This window comes from Onychostoma macrolepis, chromosome 04 (genome assembly GCF_012432095.1).
Source record: "Onychostoma macrolepis isolate SWU-2019 chromosome 04, ASM1243209v1, whole genome shotgun sequence".
Taxonomy (NCBI): Eukaryota; Metazoa; Chordata; class Actinopteri; order Cypriniformes; family Cyprinidae; genus Onychostoma; species Onychostoma macrolepis.
In genome coordinates this window covers 11410136-11427879 of record NC_081158.1, presented here as the reverse complement: position 1 = coordinate 11427879, position 17744 = coordinate 11410136, and the positions used below count along the sequence as shown (strand labels likewise).

Sequence of the window (17744 nt, the reverse complement as noted above, 5' to 3'; positions counted from 1 at the left end):
CATATTGTATTGCAAAACACTATTGCTGCTATTGAGGTGGGATACGGATAAGGTTAGGGACAGGTTTGGTGGTATTGGTCGGTTTAAGGGTAGGTTAAGGTGTAAGGGATGAGTCAACAGTGTAATTATAAATGTAATTACAGAAATTAATTACAGATGTAATTACATATAGATATTTTAAAAATATAAGTACAATGTAAAAACATGTACACAATAAGTGCATTGTACCAAATGATTAATTTAAATGTAATTACAGAAATTAATTACAGATGTAATTACATATAGATATTTTAAAAATATAAGTACAATGTAAAAACATGTACACAATAAGTGCATTGTACCAAATGATTAATTTAAATGTAATTACAGAAATTAATTACAGATGTAATTACATATAGATATTTTAAAAATATAAGTACAATGTAAAAACATGTACACAATAAGTGCATTGTACCAAATGATTAATTTAAATGTAATTACATATAGATATTTTAAAAATATAAGTACAATGTAAAAACATGTACACAATAAGTGCATTGTACCAAATGATTAATTTAAATGTAATTACATAGTAGTTAAGGCCACCTAATATAAAGTGGGACCAAAAGTAAAAAAAAAAAAAAAAGACAGCAACTGATGTAGATAAAATATAGAAGAGTTTAAAATTAAACACATCAACATCCACAGATGCAAAAATTTCTGTTACATCTATTACGCCCCAAATTTACTGATATTCATTTATTATAACAGTTCATAAACTAACAGATTGGACTGGAGTGGCTTGTCTTTTAAATAAACACTAAAACAGCTTGATACTATGATTAAATGAAATTTCTCTTTTTCAGATGTACAGCATGTCACCTGCATTACTTTCTCATCACGTCTTATTTTCATTGATTCATCTCTTGTCTTCTCCGCCTTTCACCCCAAGGAAAAGTTTTGTCAGGCCAGCTTTAAGGTAACTCAGAGCATCTTTATTTGCTTCCTCAGATTTAGCGTTTCTCATCATTTCCTCAAGCTCTCGGACCCAGTTTTCTTTCCCAGCCTCCTTCAATCTGGGGATGAAGAAGTCGAGATGCTGAAGAGTGAAGGCAGAGTCTGGTTTTAATGCGATCTGAGACAGATGCTTGATGGTCTTGTAAGCATTGAACAGAAGAATTGACTTTTGATCCTCAAGCTCCTGCAGATCTTTGTCAAGATCATCCATTACAACAGAAAACCTCTTGCTTTTAGCATTTTCGTATCCCTTTTTTAATTCATCTGATTGCATCACAACATTCGAGGTGCTGATGACATATTTCTTGTTATCTTTGACATGTTTGCTGTGATGACACTTCCCAGTGCACACAGTGCAGTAACCTTTCTTCATGACTTCACAATTGCTGGGATCAGAAACCCACCAGCAGTCAAACTCATGACAGTTCTCCTCACAGACGGTGCAGGTCGTTGCCTTCCTGTTCTTCCATGAAGCACTTTCAATGGGCACCTTCACTTTGATTGTCTTTTTGACTCTAATGCTAAAGTTTGTGTGCCTGTCAATCTTTTCCTTGTTTAGTTTCATTGCCTCCTGAATCTGAATTTTTTCAGATTTCTTGGACTCTTTCTCTTCAACTCGCAGCTGTAAGTTGCAGATTAATGCTTCTAATTGAATGCGCTCAATGAGGACATCTGAAGTCAACTCTAAACTTATTCTGTTCTTTTTATCCAGAGACTTAAGAAATAGCTTCATCTCTGCCATGCAGCTTTCCCAAGCATCTCTTTGAGCACGAAGGTAACGGCTCTCATTGTTTTGTTCTTCAGCCTGCCGATTGTTGAATAAGAAATAAACAGGTTGGCCGCTTTCGTCTCGTCTGCAGGGGATTTTAGCTTTCTTGATGGCACTGAGGACGTTTTTGGGTGCCATACCATCAGAATGTGTGATTAAAAACACAATGTTGTTCACAATATCTTTTCCAAACAAAGACAGAATTGAACTGATAATGTAATGCTGTCTGTCTGAGAGACGATTCTTAGATGCTTGAATCACAAAACACACGGCATCAACTTCACGAACTCCAGCACTGCTCTGAAACAGAGTGGCTAAATTCACAGCAACTTCCAGATCTTTTTCCAGTCCTCTAGTGTCTCCGTAGCCTGGAGTATCAATGATGGTGAGAGATGTGGGACTTTCTTCAGGACAGACCTCATACATGGTTATTTCAGAGGTTTGTGATTCTGATTGATCTCTGGCTTCTTCTTCTGTGATTTCATACCATATTTTTTCCTCAAACTTCACCTTCAGTAAGTAGTTGACCATGGTGTTGATGAGAGTCGTCTTGCCAGCTCCAGTCTCTCCCACCAGCAGAACAATTTGGTTTGGTTTACTGGTGTCTTTTTTCCCATAAGTCCATTTTCTGACTTTCCCACTTTCATCAAACACTCTTCTCTTTGTGTCTAGACGAAATCGTTTCGGAGGACCTTGATGAATTAAAATCAGTTTGCTGGATGAAAGTCTGTAAAATATGGAGGCAATGTTTCTCAGAATATTCATGTTGCAAGAATTTAAGACTATTAGTTGCAATCAGTATAGACATATTTTTCTACATAGATTTTCAAAATGTAATTTAGGAACACAATCCAAATTGATATCCGTTTTTACTTTGTCAGTGGTCTTCTCTTGGCATGCATGTTACTTTTGAAAATGGTATGGATGCCAGTTTTTTTCTAGCAGTTTAGCTCCCTGGTTTTGATGTGAACAATTAGTCTATGTGAAAACTTATGTGTAAATTTTGTCTCCAGCATATAGCTGGTTTAAAGCTCAGATGTACTTAATTTTCCACGTTCAGCTCCATCTCACACACAGTTAAGCACATAAACCAACCAAATAATACTCTTTTTACCATGAGCTTTAGACAGAGAACACAAATCTGCGAGGACACAAAAATCGGGCTGCACGTGGATGGTGTGTATGGACATCAGCGGACTGTGCTGATAATGAAAATTACATCAAACATACTATCTGTGAACTGGAGCAGAACATGGACAAAAGAGGTGTAGTTTGACCTTCAGATGGTTGAGAGGTAATTAATTTTTAAATTATTTTTAAAAAGTGTTTATACCACAGTCCGTCTAATTATACCAAGTTCTGTAAAGCCTCCCTACACACATTCAGGAGAATATACACTTCTACTCAACACTGCACTTCTCTCTCTCTAATGAATAAATACTAAATTGCTACATTCAGCACCAGCCTGTCCAGCAGAAGGTACAGGCGGTCGCCTAGGGCCCCGGCATATGGGGAGGACCCCACGGCTGTGAGGTTGTCAGTTGAATTTCTAGGTGTGTTCTACCTGAAGCGGCGCTACTGATCAATCAGTGTTTGACATCAAAGTACTGGGAGAGATCTAGAGAGCAGACAGCTCTGCAATCACTCTCGCTATACTTTGATGTCATGCATCAATTGATCTCCGCAGCGGTGCTTCAAGTAGAACACACCAGGGCTGTACAGTGCGACATATATGTCAAACCTGCTACGAAAACAGTCTGTGCGATGGATAAATTTGCCACAGTAGCGCGCATGCATGGGTTTGAGCCTGTTTACAAACCTGTTGTTATTTAATTACATTTTTGCCCCAAATTCATTTCATAACATCACTCGAGAGCGATGAAGGCTGTCGATTAGCATTTCATTATAAATATACTTTATTCATATAAAAATACCAGACATGGCTTGAAGAACAGAGATAAAACATTTTGTCTCAATCATACGTTTATTGTCTTCATGTTTCATCAGTTAAAAAGTATCTTAGTGCATTTTATTATTACAGTGATAGCGTATGCCTTTGTCCATATTAGGGATTTCCTTGAACGTCATTTGATTTTTTACTTCTACGAGTTTCACTTATGGATTTACTGCGTGGGGGTGCCCTCTGGCTACCAGTATGAATGAAACATTGCATTACCTGTGTGCACTCACTACTGCTCACAACACCTTATTTGGGGTAAAAATAGGAAAACTTTTACTTCTTGCTAAGTTTTTCTCCAGTGTACAGGAGTTTTTTCTCTCTCAATGAATCCATAAGGTTTCCTGACAATAATTAAGAAATTACTGTTAAAGATTTTGAATCATCATAATTTATAATAAATCCTTAGACCTTTCTAAACATTTATAGTTATAGGCCTCCTGTTTGTTAACCCTTGTGCATAAATATAAAAAAAAGTTACACATAGGTCCAAAAATGTCCATGTCAAAAAACGGTCATAAAAATTTGAAGCTTGGGAGCACAGATTTAAGTTTGGTCGCGTTTTAAAGAAGACCCATGGCAGATTATTGTAGAAGTAAAAAAAGTTAAACCAAAAACAAGTTATACAGGTTTAAGTTTATGAAAATTATTTATGAACAATATTTTATATAATATATATATATATACACTAAACAAAATTATAAACGCAACATTTTTGTTTTTGCCCCCATTTTTCATGAGCTGAACTCAAAGATCTAAGACTTTTTCTATGTACACAAAAGGCCTATTTCTCTCAAATATTGTTCACAAATCTGTCTAAATCTGTGTTAGTGAGCACTTCTCCTTTGCCGAGTTAATCCATCCACCTCACAGGTGTGGCATATCAAGATGCTGATTAGACAGCATGATTATTGCACAGGTGTGCCTTAGGCTGGACACAATAAAAGGCCACACTCAAATGTGTAGTTTTATCACACAGCACAGTGCCACAGATGTCGCAAGTTTTGAGGGAGCGTGCAATTGGCATGCTGACTGCAGGAATGTCCACCAGAGCTGTTGCCCGTGAATTGAATGTTCATTTCTCTACCATAAGCCGTCTCCAAAGGCATTTCAGAGAATTTGGCAGTACATCCAACCGGCCTCACAACCGCAGACTACGTGTAACCACACCAGCCCAGGACCTCCACATCCAGCATCTTCACCTCCAAGATCGTCTGAGACAGCTGCTGCAACAATCGGTTTGCATAACCAAAGAATTTCTGCACAAACTGTCAGAAACCGTCTCTGGGAAGCTCATCTGCATGCTTGTCATCCTCATCGGGGTCCCGACCTGACTGCAGTTCGTCATCGTAACCGACTTGAGTGGGCAAATGCTCACATTCGATGGCGTCTGGCACTTTGGAGAGGTGTTCTCTTCACCCCACCAATACAGTAAAACTGCACATTTTAGAGTGGCCTTTTATTGTGGCCAGCCTAAAGCCCAATTTATACTTCTGCGTTGGACCTACGCCGTAAGCTGTGCGTCGGTTTTCATTTATACTTCTGCGTCGTCGTCCGCATCGATGTGCAGTACACATGCGGACCGCTAGTCCACAGTGTCCACGGGCATGTTGCTTGTGAACCCGCAGTACCACGGCAAACGCCGAAGAAGAAGCGGCACGTCGGAGAAGCATAGCTCTGACAGTGGCAAATAAATATCAAATCATTAAATCATTATTTAAATCTACAAAAAGGAGACAACAACGGAACAGGAGAAGATGGCATTCTTTCAATCTCCACAAGGATATGTACCACGGCAGATCAACATTGTTTGTCGCGGACTAGTGATGTATAATGTTATGTAGTATAATAAATGATAAGACACTTGTTCTTTGCTTTGTTTTATATTAAATAAGAAGGTGTAACATTAAACTATATTACAGTGCTCATAAACGCACACAAAACTCAAGTGCATACGGAGGGAGGGGTTCTAGCAGACCAATCACAGTGCTTGCGGCCTGCGTAGTATTGACGCGCTGTTAGATTTTTGGAGAGGTGCACGTCAGGTACGGCGTAGGTTACGGCGCAGGCCTGTGCGTCTCTGCGTAGGCTACTGCGTAGGTTCGACGCAGAAGTATAAATTGGGCTTAAGGCACACCTGTGCAATAATCATGCTGTCTAATCAGCATCTTAGGGCATCAAACCACACTCCGACATCCATAACAACACACCCACCCAATTATAGCTGCATTATTTATCCAATTGGCTGTATTTGCTTAATAGACCCTTTATAGACCAAACCTGAAAAAATGGCACCATCTGGTAAAAGATAGTCAAAAATAAAATTTTGAAGCCTTGCCAACAGAATGAAAGCCTATTAAAAAAAATTGCATCATTTTACAGTTAAAGGGCACTGTGATTAAAAATAGCAGTTTTAATGGGTTTCAATAGGGACATTTTTGTCCAAAAGGTCCTGAAAGGAACTATTTTTTTGTACCTAGTGCAAAACAGATTTATTAAAGGAAACGGTGGTGGAATAGTAAAATTCCAATAAAAATACACACCTGTGCCAAAATTTATGCAGCTGCCAATAACACAGGCAAAATGATAAAAAAATAAAAAAAACTGAAATGGACAAAAATGTCCAAAAGGTCACACAAGGGTTAAGTTATAGCTGCAGTTTTCTGTAAAATATGTTGATAATAATTATTATGAATAATTATTTTGTTTAATGTTTTTATTTAGTATTAACAACATCAGAATTATTAGTAATTATATTGATATATAAAAAAAAACAATATTTTTGGCCAAATTGTGCAGCCCTACAAACAGGCACAACAAGCTTGGTGTTCTTTATCATTTTTGGCAAATAAAGAAAAAGTTTATCTGAAAACCTTTCTTGTTACGGTTCAGATTTTGTGTGCAGATTTTGGAATTTATTGTATATTGCCTCTCATAACGTCATGAAGTCTTGTTACACATCGATGCTATTTTTAATTAATTTGAAATGAAAGAATGATAGAGAGTGTGGATTCTAACTTAAACCCTTCTGATTGGTCACTGCATTCAAGAAATCAACAGACATGTCTGATTGGCTACTTTGCTTGACGGTGCAAAAACACATTGTAAATAGAAACCATTGGCGCTCCACAGAGCACGAACACAAATACGCAATGGAGTGTTCGCCAAATCTATTTCTATTTTGATCAGAATAGCCTGCATTTCTAATCATTTATGCATAAGTGTGTGTTTATTATGTTTATTCTCTGTTTATTTTATTACATTTTTGTGTGTAAATCATTTATATTTTATTTAATTTGTTTCATGAAAGTAAAAAGATATACATTTCTCAAGCTTACCCGCTTTGCTATTTTTTCAAATCTGTTTAAATGTTTTTTAGTTTTTTTTTCTTAAGACATTTAGGCTTAAATATTGAAATTGTCATTTTATGTGCTATCTCCACTCGTCAAATTGCTATGACAGTTTTTACACTAGTGGGGCTCTGTTATCTTGCCTAGGGCCCCACAACCCTATGGACTGACACTGTCTATATTATATTCAGGGGCGCCGCTATGGTTACTGGGCCCTCTGAACAGCATATTGATTCGGGCCCCCTGCGATTGCGTTCCAGGCCCCCTCTCCCTTGTCAGGTCCTAACCTTCCCCCCCATTACAGCGCCCCTGATTATATTTCCCAGCAACAAGACTTTAACTTGCTGCATTTAAACTGATTGACTATTAGTAGACAGACGCTGAGCACACGCACTCTCTCTCTCTCTCTCTCTCTCTCTCTCTCTCGATAATTCATTCAAATAAATGTTGTAATTCATTCAAATAAATGCAGTCTTCCATTGCTAGTGTGCACTACTCAATTTTAATGCATGGAGGCGTGTGTCATGTGGTTACTGCCACCATGTCGTGCATTAAAATGAATAGTGCACTGTGCACACCTAGCCATGGATTTTCATCCTGTAGAAAGCACATAAATTTCAACTCACCCGAAACTCATGGTTATTGCTGGACTGAATGTGTTCCCACAGAAGACCTTCACTGTCACTCTCCAGTCTGCTTGCAACAAAACAGCTCATGTAAGTATGTAAGTAAATAAATGAATACTATATTTATTTAAATATTGAGAGATGTACTTTTGCTATTAAATGAAAATATAAACTAATATTCTTACACACCAGTGTAATATAATGATTTGACAAGCCTAACTGGCTGAAGTCCCTCTTAACCAAATGTGCTTTCAATGTAATTTAAAATCTAAACAGTCTGAATAAAATGACTGGAACAACACTTTCATTTTTGTGTCTTGTAATAAATGTGGGCACTTCATCTCATCTAGTCATTTATTCAGCAGTATCTGGCTGATCTTTTAACACCTTACACGCAAACTCGCAAATTGCGATCTTCTCAGTGTAGTCTCTTAGCTGTTCCCAAAAAACTGCTTCGTTCCAGGTGTTGTTCTTTGTTATCTGCCTTTCCCTATCTGTCTGTCACTACGAGTTATGTCTTGACGATATTAGGGGTCAAACTTGGGAGCCCCAATCACCTCTGAATGATCATAACTAGTTACCTAGCTGGGGACTACTTTCAGGCGTTGCGTAATATCATTGCGCCTGCTGCACCCATGGTATGGAAGCAAAGTTCCTTGATTATTACGCCGGAATGAGAGTATAGTTCCTAGCCATATCGGCCTAGAAAATTGCAACTTTTCATTTTCAGTCAGTCTTAGATCATGATGTAACTACAGAAAAGTCAAGTTTTAAATAGGAGAAATATCGAAACTTTTTTGTAATTTTTGATCGAGATGCTAACGGTCTAATCAGATTCAATGATCTATGGTAAGCTATGCTAAAAGTGCTCCCGCCAGACCCGGAGATCAGCTGAATGGATTCGAAAACAGTAAAACTCAACTGTTTAACTCTTGGGGAGTTGGAAAATGAGCCTATTTTCAAAAAAAGTGGAGTGTTCCTTTAAAGCCATCAATGACCATTTATAAGTATAGTAATAATAATAGTAATATTTTTTTTCTCTCAAACAGCCATAAGATCAGATATCAGATCAGATGAATGTGTAATATGACACATTTGCTTTGAACTATTTTTATTTTAATATCAGTTTGATTATTTTGATGGTACCCTTTAGACAGCTGTTGATAAGTAACTCTGCAATTACATGTTAACTAGTCATTAGAGTATTAGTAGTATGTCTGCTAAATATATGCTAACACTTTATTTTGATGGTTCCTCAACAGAAAAACTGACTATAAGTAACTTTGGAAGTACGTCAACATTCTACCGACCCTAACCTTAACCTAATACTGTAATGATAGTTAGTTGACATGTAGTTGCAAAGTTGCTTATAGTCAATAGACTAAGGGGACCATCAAAATAAAATGTAACGTAACATAAACATTGCATTTTTATTTTTTTTTTCAGTTGAAATTATTAACTAGCTTACATCAAAATTAATATTAGCCTCACAGGGAACACTCAAATAACACTCCACACCTAACCACTTACAAGATGTACTGCAGTAAGATACTATGCAGATCTGAAATAATGTCAAGATATATAGTCCATTATCAACGTAAAAGTAGATTTAATATGGTGTTCATTGTGTTAGAAATAATCATAATCTTAAAAGTTATACCCACAATGTAATTACAGTGCGTAAGCATTATAATGTATTTGTCACAATACACAGGCGAGGAGACACAGAGGTAAGTGAAACATAGGCCAGTTTAATGACCGAATGAAAACAGACAGTGAGGAGCAAATGGCAGGTAAGAGTCTTGGAGATGATGTCAGTTCAATGGGTCTTTGCTGTGTACTGATGAGAGTCCTTCCTTGCAGGATCGATGGAGAGTGGGAACCAGGGACAATGGAGAACTGCTAGAAGATCGCTGGGAGTCTGAAAAGGTAAGTACATAGGGGTAAGTGCACAAAGGGTCTGGGAACTGTTTGGGGTAGTGAACGGTAGACCGGACGGTGAGTGACTGGGTTGAGTGTGTTCGTGTAGGGAGGCTTGATTGGAGACATCAGGTGCGGGTGATTGTGATCTTGACTGATGGCTGACTGGAACCAGGTGTGAGCAGGGGAGGATTCTGGGAAATGGAGTCCAGGGCAGGTGACTGGTGACAGGGAACTCGTGACATCACTCCCCCCTCCCCAAAGGGAGTGAAATTCCCCACGAACAGCGGCGTGAATTTCCCCACGAATGGCGGGCTTGGGAAAGCCACGGGTGGCAGACTTGCACTGGCTGCGGACGGCGGCGGGCTCGGGAGAGCCTCAAACGGCGGCAGGCTTAGGAGAGGCCGGCCTTGACTTTGCTGCGAACGGCTGCGGGCTTGGAAGCCGAACCAGCCTGAAGTCTGACCAGCGGGCTGGGCCCAAGCCGCAGACGGCGGTGGCCTGGAGTTAGCAGCGGCAGGCTAGCGTGAGCGACGACTTCCATGTTTTGTTGGTCTGGTCTTCTGTCACAATACACAGGCGAGGAGACACAGAGTGCACAAAGGGTCTGGGAACTGTTTGGGGTAGTGAACGGTAGAACGGACGGCGAGTGACTGGGTTGAGTGTGTTCGTGTAGGGAGGCTTGATTGGAGACATCAGGTGCGGGTGATTGTGATCTTGACTGATGACTGAGATGGCTGACTGGAACCAGGTGTGAGCAGGGGAGGATTCTGGGGAATGGAGTCCAGGGCAGGTGACTGGTGACAGGGAACTCGTGACAGTATTATAATTGTTGTTATGATTATTTATAAGACAATATAACATATTATAAGGTTTTTTGTAATGCATTATGCATTCATTATAATGCCTTAAGAATACCCTTATAATGTATTATAAATATGGGCTTCATAGAAAGTGTTACCAAAAACACTATATAAAACTGTGTTCTCCATTATGGATTAGTTTTTTTTTGCTTATGATTAAATTATTATTATTTCATTTTGAGAGTATTTAGTTAGTTATTTAGTTAATAAATCAGAAAACCTGACCTGATCCAAACATGGATCTCAGTAATACCAAATGTGACCCTGGACCACAAAACCAGTCATAAGGGTACATTTTTCAAAAATAAATAAGCTTTCCATTGATGTATGGTTTGTTAGGCCGAGATACAACTATTTGAAAATCTGGAATCTGAGGGTATACTGAGAAAATCGTCTTTAAAGTTGTCCAAATGAAGTTCTTAGCGATGCATATTACTAATCAAAAATGAAGTTTTGATATATTTACGGTAGGAAATTTACAATATATCTTCATGGAACATGATCTTTACTTAATATTCTAATGATTTTTGGCATAAAAGAAAAGTGGATAATTTTGACCCATACAATGTATTTTTGGTTATTGCTACAAATATACCCGTGCAATTTATGACTGGTTTTGTGGTCCAGGGTCACAAATAAGTAATACTCAGTAATACGCCTCAAATGTTGGACCCAGCATATATCTCAAGGTGAAACCTCAGACCCTAATTTGAAAACCCCTGTAATAAACGCACATTTGATCTAATATTATGAAACTGATTTTTAGTTTGATCAAATTATATGAGAATAACATGTCTTCTTTTATTATTATTATTATTATAATACTTGTTACATCCTTTAAAAATGCATAAAAAGTTCCCTTACTTTGAGAAGTTTCTTTGCATGAAGTTCTTGTGTTGATATTCACTGATGTCCTTTACAGTATACACACTCATGTCATTTATATATCCTGCTGTATTGCTGAGGGTGGAGACAAGGGGAAGAACAAAGCCACATACTGCACATACATGAGTAACCACATATTTTGCTGCCATTGAAATAAGAATTCATGTTGTTCAATTTCTTCCATTTTTAATTTTCCTTACATAAGAACAATTGACAATATTTTGACAAGTTAATGGAACATCTGGCACCGTACCAAGACAAGAAAACTACTCCTCAACAAAAAGTTATAAATCAGTTCCAGACAGGGACAGGAGAAGAGCAAAAATGATTTTATCAAATAGCCTTCATAGGACAACAAAGTGTAAATTAAAAAAAAGAAAAAAAAAAAGGTAATGGAAAATTACTGCTTTACATGCTGTGATGCTGAAAATGTTGAGAAGGAAATATTCCTTACTGCTGTGAAGACAACAGCACACAACACAACATTAAACAATAGCAGAAAATGTAAAGAAATAATATATGTCAAATGAATATGAGGAAATTAGTAAATATAGAGAGAGGACACAAACACACAGAGACACACAGTCTTTGAAGGATAGTATAAGATTAGATATACTCCGTCTCTCAGTTGACTCTGTTGACTTTTGACTTCCTGGAATAACACCAAACTGCTCAAACACGTATGAGCATGACAAATGTTTTCACAAAGGCAACTTAATCAGTCTACAGTTAACTCTTGCTGCTCCTTACTGCAACAAACTTAAATGAGGGTAAAAAAAATATGAGACCATTGCTGTTTCTAACCCAGACAACTTAGTTAATGATATAACAAGTATTTATATATATATAAAAAGTTAACACTAACATAAACATCAGGGAGTGTTATGACACTTTGTGTTGTAAAGGGGTAATGTAAGAGATTTCATGTGTTAATCACTTTTTTATTGCCAGTGTGTAAGAAGCTTGTATTGAAACTTAACCAAAACAATATTAAAAAAATCTTCCCAGAGTTCCTAGGTTGTCTATGAAAGCCTGTAAACTGTTTTTTATGTGAAGGAATGTGACGGGAAAATCAAAAGGATGTTTATGCATGCTCCCGAGAGCCTCTCTTTTGTTCTGACACATAAAAATAATGCTAATATCTTCAACAGTAACTTTAGAGGAGGATAATAACACATCTTTTATATTTTAACAGAAAATATTTCATATTTAATGCATTAATGCATATAGTACACAAAAATGGAAATTGTAACATAATTGTGTTACCTAAACCTTAAATAGAATTACCTCATTAATTTGAGATTGCTCCTGCAGGAGCTTTTTGATTCTGCAATCATGTCCTTGTATTGTTTCTCCCAATGCTAATATATTATCTACAATGTTCATCAAATGTAGGAAACTGTACCTTCCTGTGAGTGTTTATGCACAGCTTAGAGCTTTTATTATCCAGAACCCTTGATTGACATCTAGCACCAAGAAGATTTTGGCATTTTGCATGTTTGCTAAAGCCCTATTTGGACGGGACTAGTTTTCTAAACTGCGTTTGAGTTTCGATTCTTATCACCTGATGTCTGCGATTTTCATGTACCAATTCGGACGGGACTAACATCTCTGTGTTTATTATATATTATTAAGGGGCTGTTTTGTACATCTGGGCATTTCAGAGGTCACGCGCTCTGTATGCGTGCATTGCATGTCATTCGGATTGATTACCATTAGTATAACAGTTTTACTACAAATATCATGGTGAAATATAACAAAACCATGTTAATGTGTGGTTGCTTTAGTTTTACTTTAGTTATTTATTTGTAGTAAACCCATGTTTAATTTTCATAAAGGTGCATATGTCATTAAAACATTATGTAATTGAGTGCAGAAATGAACGCGAGTAATTTTACCTGACGCAGATATTACAATAGCCAGTCTGAATGGTTTACGTGATCTGACTGTTGATTTTATTATTGATTTACTTATTTTTTCCTTGCCAGGAGGCAATTATATCATATGCGCGCGCGGTAAGAGCGTCTACGGTAATTCACGTTGGCCAAAACACACAAGGAAACACGTTGTGAAAAAAAATCTCCACGGCAATCACAGACATCGCATTCGGACGGGATTAGTTTTCTCAGAGGATCACTGTTTGCTGAAAAACAGTAGGTAATTTGCTCTGGAATTATTACAGAGGTTGTGTGAGAAAAACACAGATATGGCAGATTCAGACGGGATTAGAATCACCAAGTACGTCTGTGAAACACATTTCTCTAACGACCCCCTGTAAAACTAGTCCCGAAAAACTGAAGTCTGCCATGAGTAGTGGGTAGTGTTCACATTTAATTACCTTGTTTAGATCCTATGGGTCAAGACAGATATGCAGATGTTATCCTGGCACAGAAGTATAAAGTTTTAAAGTATGCCACACACCCTCTGCCTGTTTTAAACTTAAAGATGTGTAACTGGTTTTTAATACAACTAGTCTTTCTTGTTTGCAACTAAAGTGGCCTCACCACCCACACACACACACACACACACACACACACACACAATGCCAAAGCGAACTTAGAGCTCTAATTCACTAGTTTGAGGCAATAACAACATCAAAAGTGCTTCTCAATATCATGATTGATGCTTAAAATATTTTATTCTGTTGTATTGATAATTCAGACAGTCAGTATTGTGTTTGTAGTTAGTAATTCATGTTGATAGTTGATTACCAATGCAATTACCAATTTAAAAAAATTATTTCATGTTGGAAAAAGCTTCTTTGTTTGGAAGCTCACTCATTTGTATGATCAAGTCAAGTCACCTTTATTAATATAGATCTTTATACAATACAGATTGTGTCAAAGCTTTACAGTGTCAAACAGGAAAATAGTGACAATGCAAACAAAATTCAGTTCTGCTGTAAAGCAGCTCTAAAAAGACAATAGTAAACAGTCAATTTTTCAGTTAAAGTCAGTTTATCATTGATTCAGTGATGTCATCATCCAGTTAAGTTCAGTTCAAATAGTATCTGTGTGGTAATGTCAACAATATTGCCAGAAATAAAGCGTCCCCAAATGATCAGAATGGGCAGTTTTGTGTGCCTTTACTCTGATTAATGTAACAGACATACAAAGCACTTTATAAAGAAGTGATATACACCATTGTAAAGCAAATCAAACAAGGATTATTTTACATGAAACATGATACCAATAAGGTTACATTATCTGATATTTCTATCATAAGGCATGCACAGTAAACAATAAACAGTAAGCAATACAAAAGACAACATACAAAACAGTAATAATAGAGAATGCATGTTCATTAACAGAAACGTTTAGCTATGAATTAATGGAGAGAAATCATTTTTATGGGCATCATGTGTCTGTTTCACTAATGAAAAAAGTGAGAGGGAAAGTCTCTCTAAATTTATCTGGGTTGTAAAAGAGTCTCATCTTAATGATTTGTCTTTGTTGCAATGGTAGCCAAAGGCCTGTGAGTGTATTACAGAACGATCTTATCTTTAGAATCCTATCTTACCTGTTGTAATCACAGCGATTACAGTTAGGACCTCATTTAGGACGAAAGCTATTGAAAAACACCATTTCCTAAGTGCATTATCTATAGGAAAAGGGTATTACAGAAGCATCTTAACTAAACTGTTTTAACTTTAGGATAAACCAACTAGTGTCCTACTTCAAGCCTTTTTGAAATCCAACTGTAAAAAACACATTACATTAGCCCTTTATATAAGATAAAGACAAGCAATGTTTGATGGTAGAGAGTCTTTGGGAGGAGCCAAATAATGTTCAAGTTCTTTATTGTCATTACGCTATATGTGGAGACATACAAATGTCATGCCTCACAGGACCACAGTGCTACATATAGACACACATAAATAGTACAGTATATATAGTAATGCACCAATTGTGACCAACATTACAGAGGCCAACCCCTTATGAAAATCTACCATGGTTCTACTACAAATTTAACCAAAAAAACATGGTTACTATAGTTAAACCGTGGTAACCACAAATTAAGCATAGTTTTGCTACATTAGGGTGACCATACTTCTTCTTTTTCCAGGACATGTCCTGGCCAGGACTTAAATTGCCTAAAATGTCTGCATTTTGGCTTTGTTTTCCTTTTGACGTCAGGTGTGTTCGACTTGAAATGGCGCTGCACAGACCAATCAATGTATGACATCAAAGTACCGCGAGAGCGATTCGAAAGCATAAGGAGCGTCTGCTCTCTACAGGTCTCATGGTTCTCTGATGTCATACACTGATCGGTCTGCGCAGCGCCGCTTCAAGTCGAACACACCTACGCTCTCTACAGTCCTCATACATTATATGTGTGTTTGTATTGCTTTGACCAAAAGTCATTGGTTGATTATGTACAATGCCTGCACTTTATTTGTCAAACATCTTTTTTCAGTCATATACCTTTTGCAGGTATGAAAACAATAGCACAACAAAACCAAAACCTGCCAATTTAGAAATCCTGGCCTGGACAAATCCAGGAAAAACAGGAAGTATGGTCACTACAGTAATCATAGTCTAACCATGGTATTTGTAGTAAAACTATACAAATGGTATAGTCAATATGGCAAAAAAAGCATGGTTACTTACTACACTTTTACTATAATAAAACCATGGTTAATCTTCTTAAGGGACAAGCCACCACTGAGAATTACCGGTCGTTATGCAAGTTAAAATCAAGTCATTGTTTCTCCATTTTGATTTTATGTTTACCTCAGCAGCCACTTACGTGTAGTTGGTTGATTGCTAACAGACGTGACAGTTATTGAACTCGATGGAGCGGTTTAAGATTTCCTAACTAGACCATAAGATTTTGTAAGATAAGAATCTTAAATGAACTTAAGTTTTGCTTCTCTAGTATGAATTTGTGAAAAATCCTAAATTCAATTATCATATCTCAAGTTTCTCTAATATGCCCTCGTTCTACAACTGAATATTAGTTGTGGCTTAGGGCAGGGCATTTCAAAACATGTTCCTGGAGAACCCATAACACTGCATATTTTCAATGTCTCCCTAATCGAACACACCTGTTTCAACTCATCAGCGCATTACAAGAAAATCCAGAGCATGAAATGGGTGTGTTAGATAAGGGAGACAAAACACTGGCCCTGGGGATTGTTCACAGACAACGTGGCACCAAGTTTTGTGTTGGGTTAGGGTTTTGTTGTATTCATTAAAAATACTGAATAATTGTGTGTATGATTGGATCAGCCACTGCAGCTGTCAACATAGTGTAAGTTCATAAGAATAAATGACACATGATCCCACAGGCCTGAATTTATAAGACACATTTATCAAAAGAAAAAGTGAGTGTCACATATTACCTAATAACTATTACACATATAACGTCTACACTTAAAAACATATCCAAAGTTTTACATTCATTAAGTTGAGGATGTCATAATCATAAATGGACTATTTGTTTTTGCACATGACTCTATGAGTAGTCAATTAGTTGAATGATGTTTGTTTCAGACCATTTTAGTCTGTCCACACCAGTACTTCGACACCAGGGTTTTAGGTATTCACATGGCCTGATCCAGGAAAGCAGCCACCTCTACTATTGTGCATTCATCTTAATGAGTTATACCTTAAGAAAACCAATTAGAAAAAAAAAAAAAGTTGTCAGGCTTTCTTGTGTAAATTTTAGTCTGGTTTATTTCAGTTAGTCTGACTTATTGTCAGTTGATTTGGTTCAAAATAAGTCAGACTAACTGAAATAAGCCTGGTTTATTTAGTAAACTTGTTTTATGGAACAGGCCCCTGCTGACATACTCTTTTTGAATGCATAATAGGCATGGCTATGCATTTTCACGAATTCTAGTTTCCATTGTTTACACAGATGTGATACCATTTTCAAAAACTTTGAAACCGTTTTTTTTTTTTTTTCATTGTCATGTAAATGAACAGCCAAAATGCATATAAGGTTTTCAGTTATTAGTTGAAAATAGTGTCATGAAACTGATCCCTTAGTTGTAAGTTTTAACATCTGTATTTTTATGTTTCCTTGATTTTGTTCTCTATTGTACATGTTATGTTTTGGTTAATTTATATGTGATATCTTTCTCTGTCACTTTTGTTTTACTAGCTTTTCTTTATTGTTGTTTAGCTCAACGTGTTCTTGGTATCTCTTTGTTGAATAGCATTTCTGTGTATTTGCTCAATTTAATAAAAGCATATATTTGCAACCAAAACCACTTCCTACACACAAGAACTTTACATTACATTAGCATTGCTGATAAAAAAGTTGTGAATAAGAGCTCTCAGATGAATGTTTTTACATAAAAATAGTGTGTCATAAAAATGACTAAATAAATAAATAAAAAATGTTTGGGAAAAAATATTATTGGAGCATCCC

The 17744-nt window shown here is 36.9% G+C and overlaps 1 protein-coding gene across 4 annotated transcripts; it reads right to left on the bottom strand.

Moving 5' to 3' along the window:
* Positions 1-481: 481 nt before the first annotated feature.
* On the bottom strand, positions 482-11999 carry LOC131539379 (uncharacterized). Of its 4 annotated transcripts, none has more exons than XM_058773941.1 (3): positions 11346-11999; positions 7699-10429; positions 482-2492 (listed from the first exon to the last, which is right to left on the bottom strand). In XM_058773941.1, exons 2-3 carry the CDS (start codon positions 7707-7709, stop codon positions 899-901), a joined length of 1605 nt encoding a protein of 534 aa, XP_058629924.1. In that variant the 5' UTR covers positions 7710-10429; positions 11346-11999; the 3' UTR covers positions 482-898. The 4 variants fall into 4 exon arrangements, with proteins under 4 accessions (XP_058629924.1, XP_058629923.1, XP_058629926.1 ...); XM_058773940.1 differs by having other exon boundaries at positions 7699-10415; XM_058773943.1 differs by having other exon boundaries at positions 7699-9619.
* Between the last annotated feature and the right edge of the window lie 5745 nt (positions 12000-17744).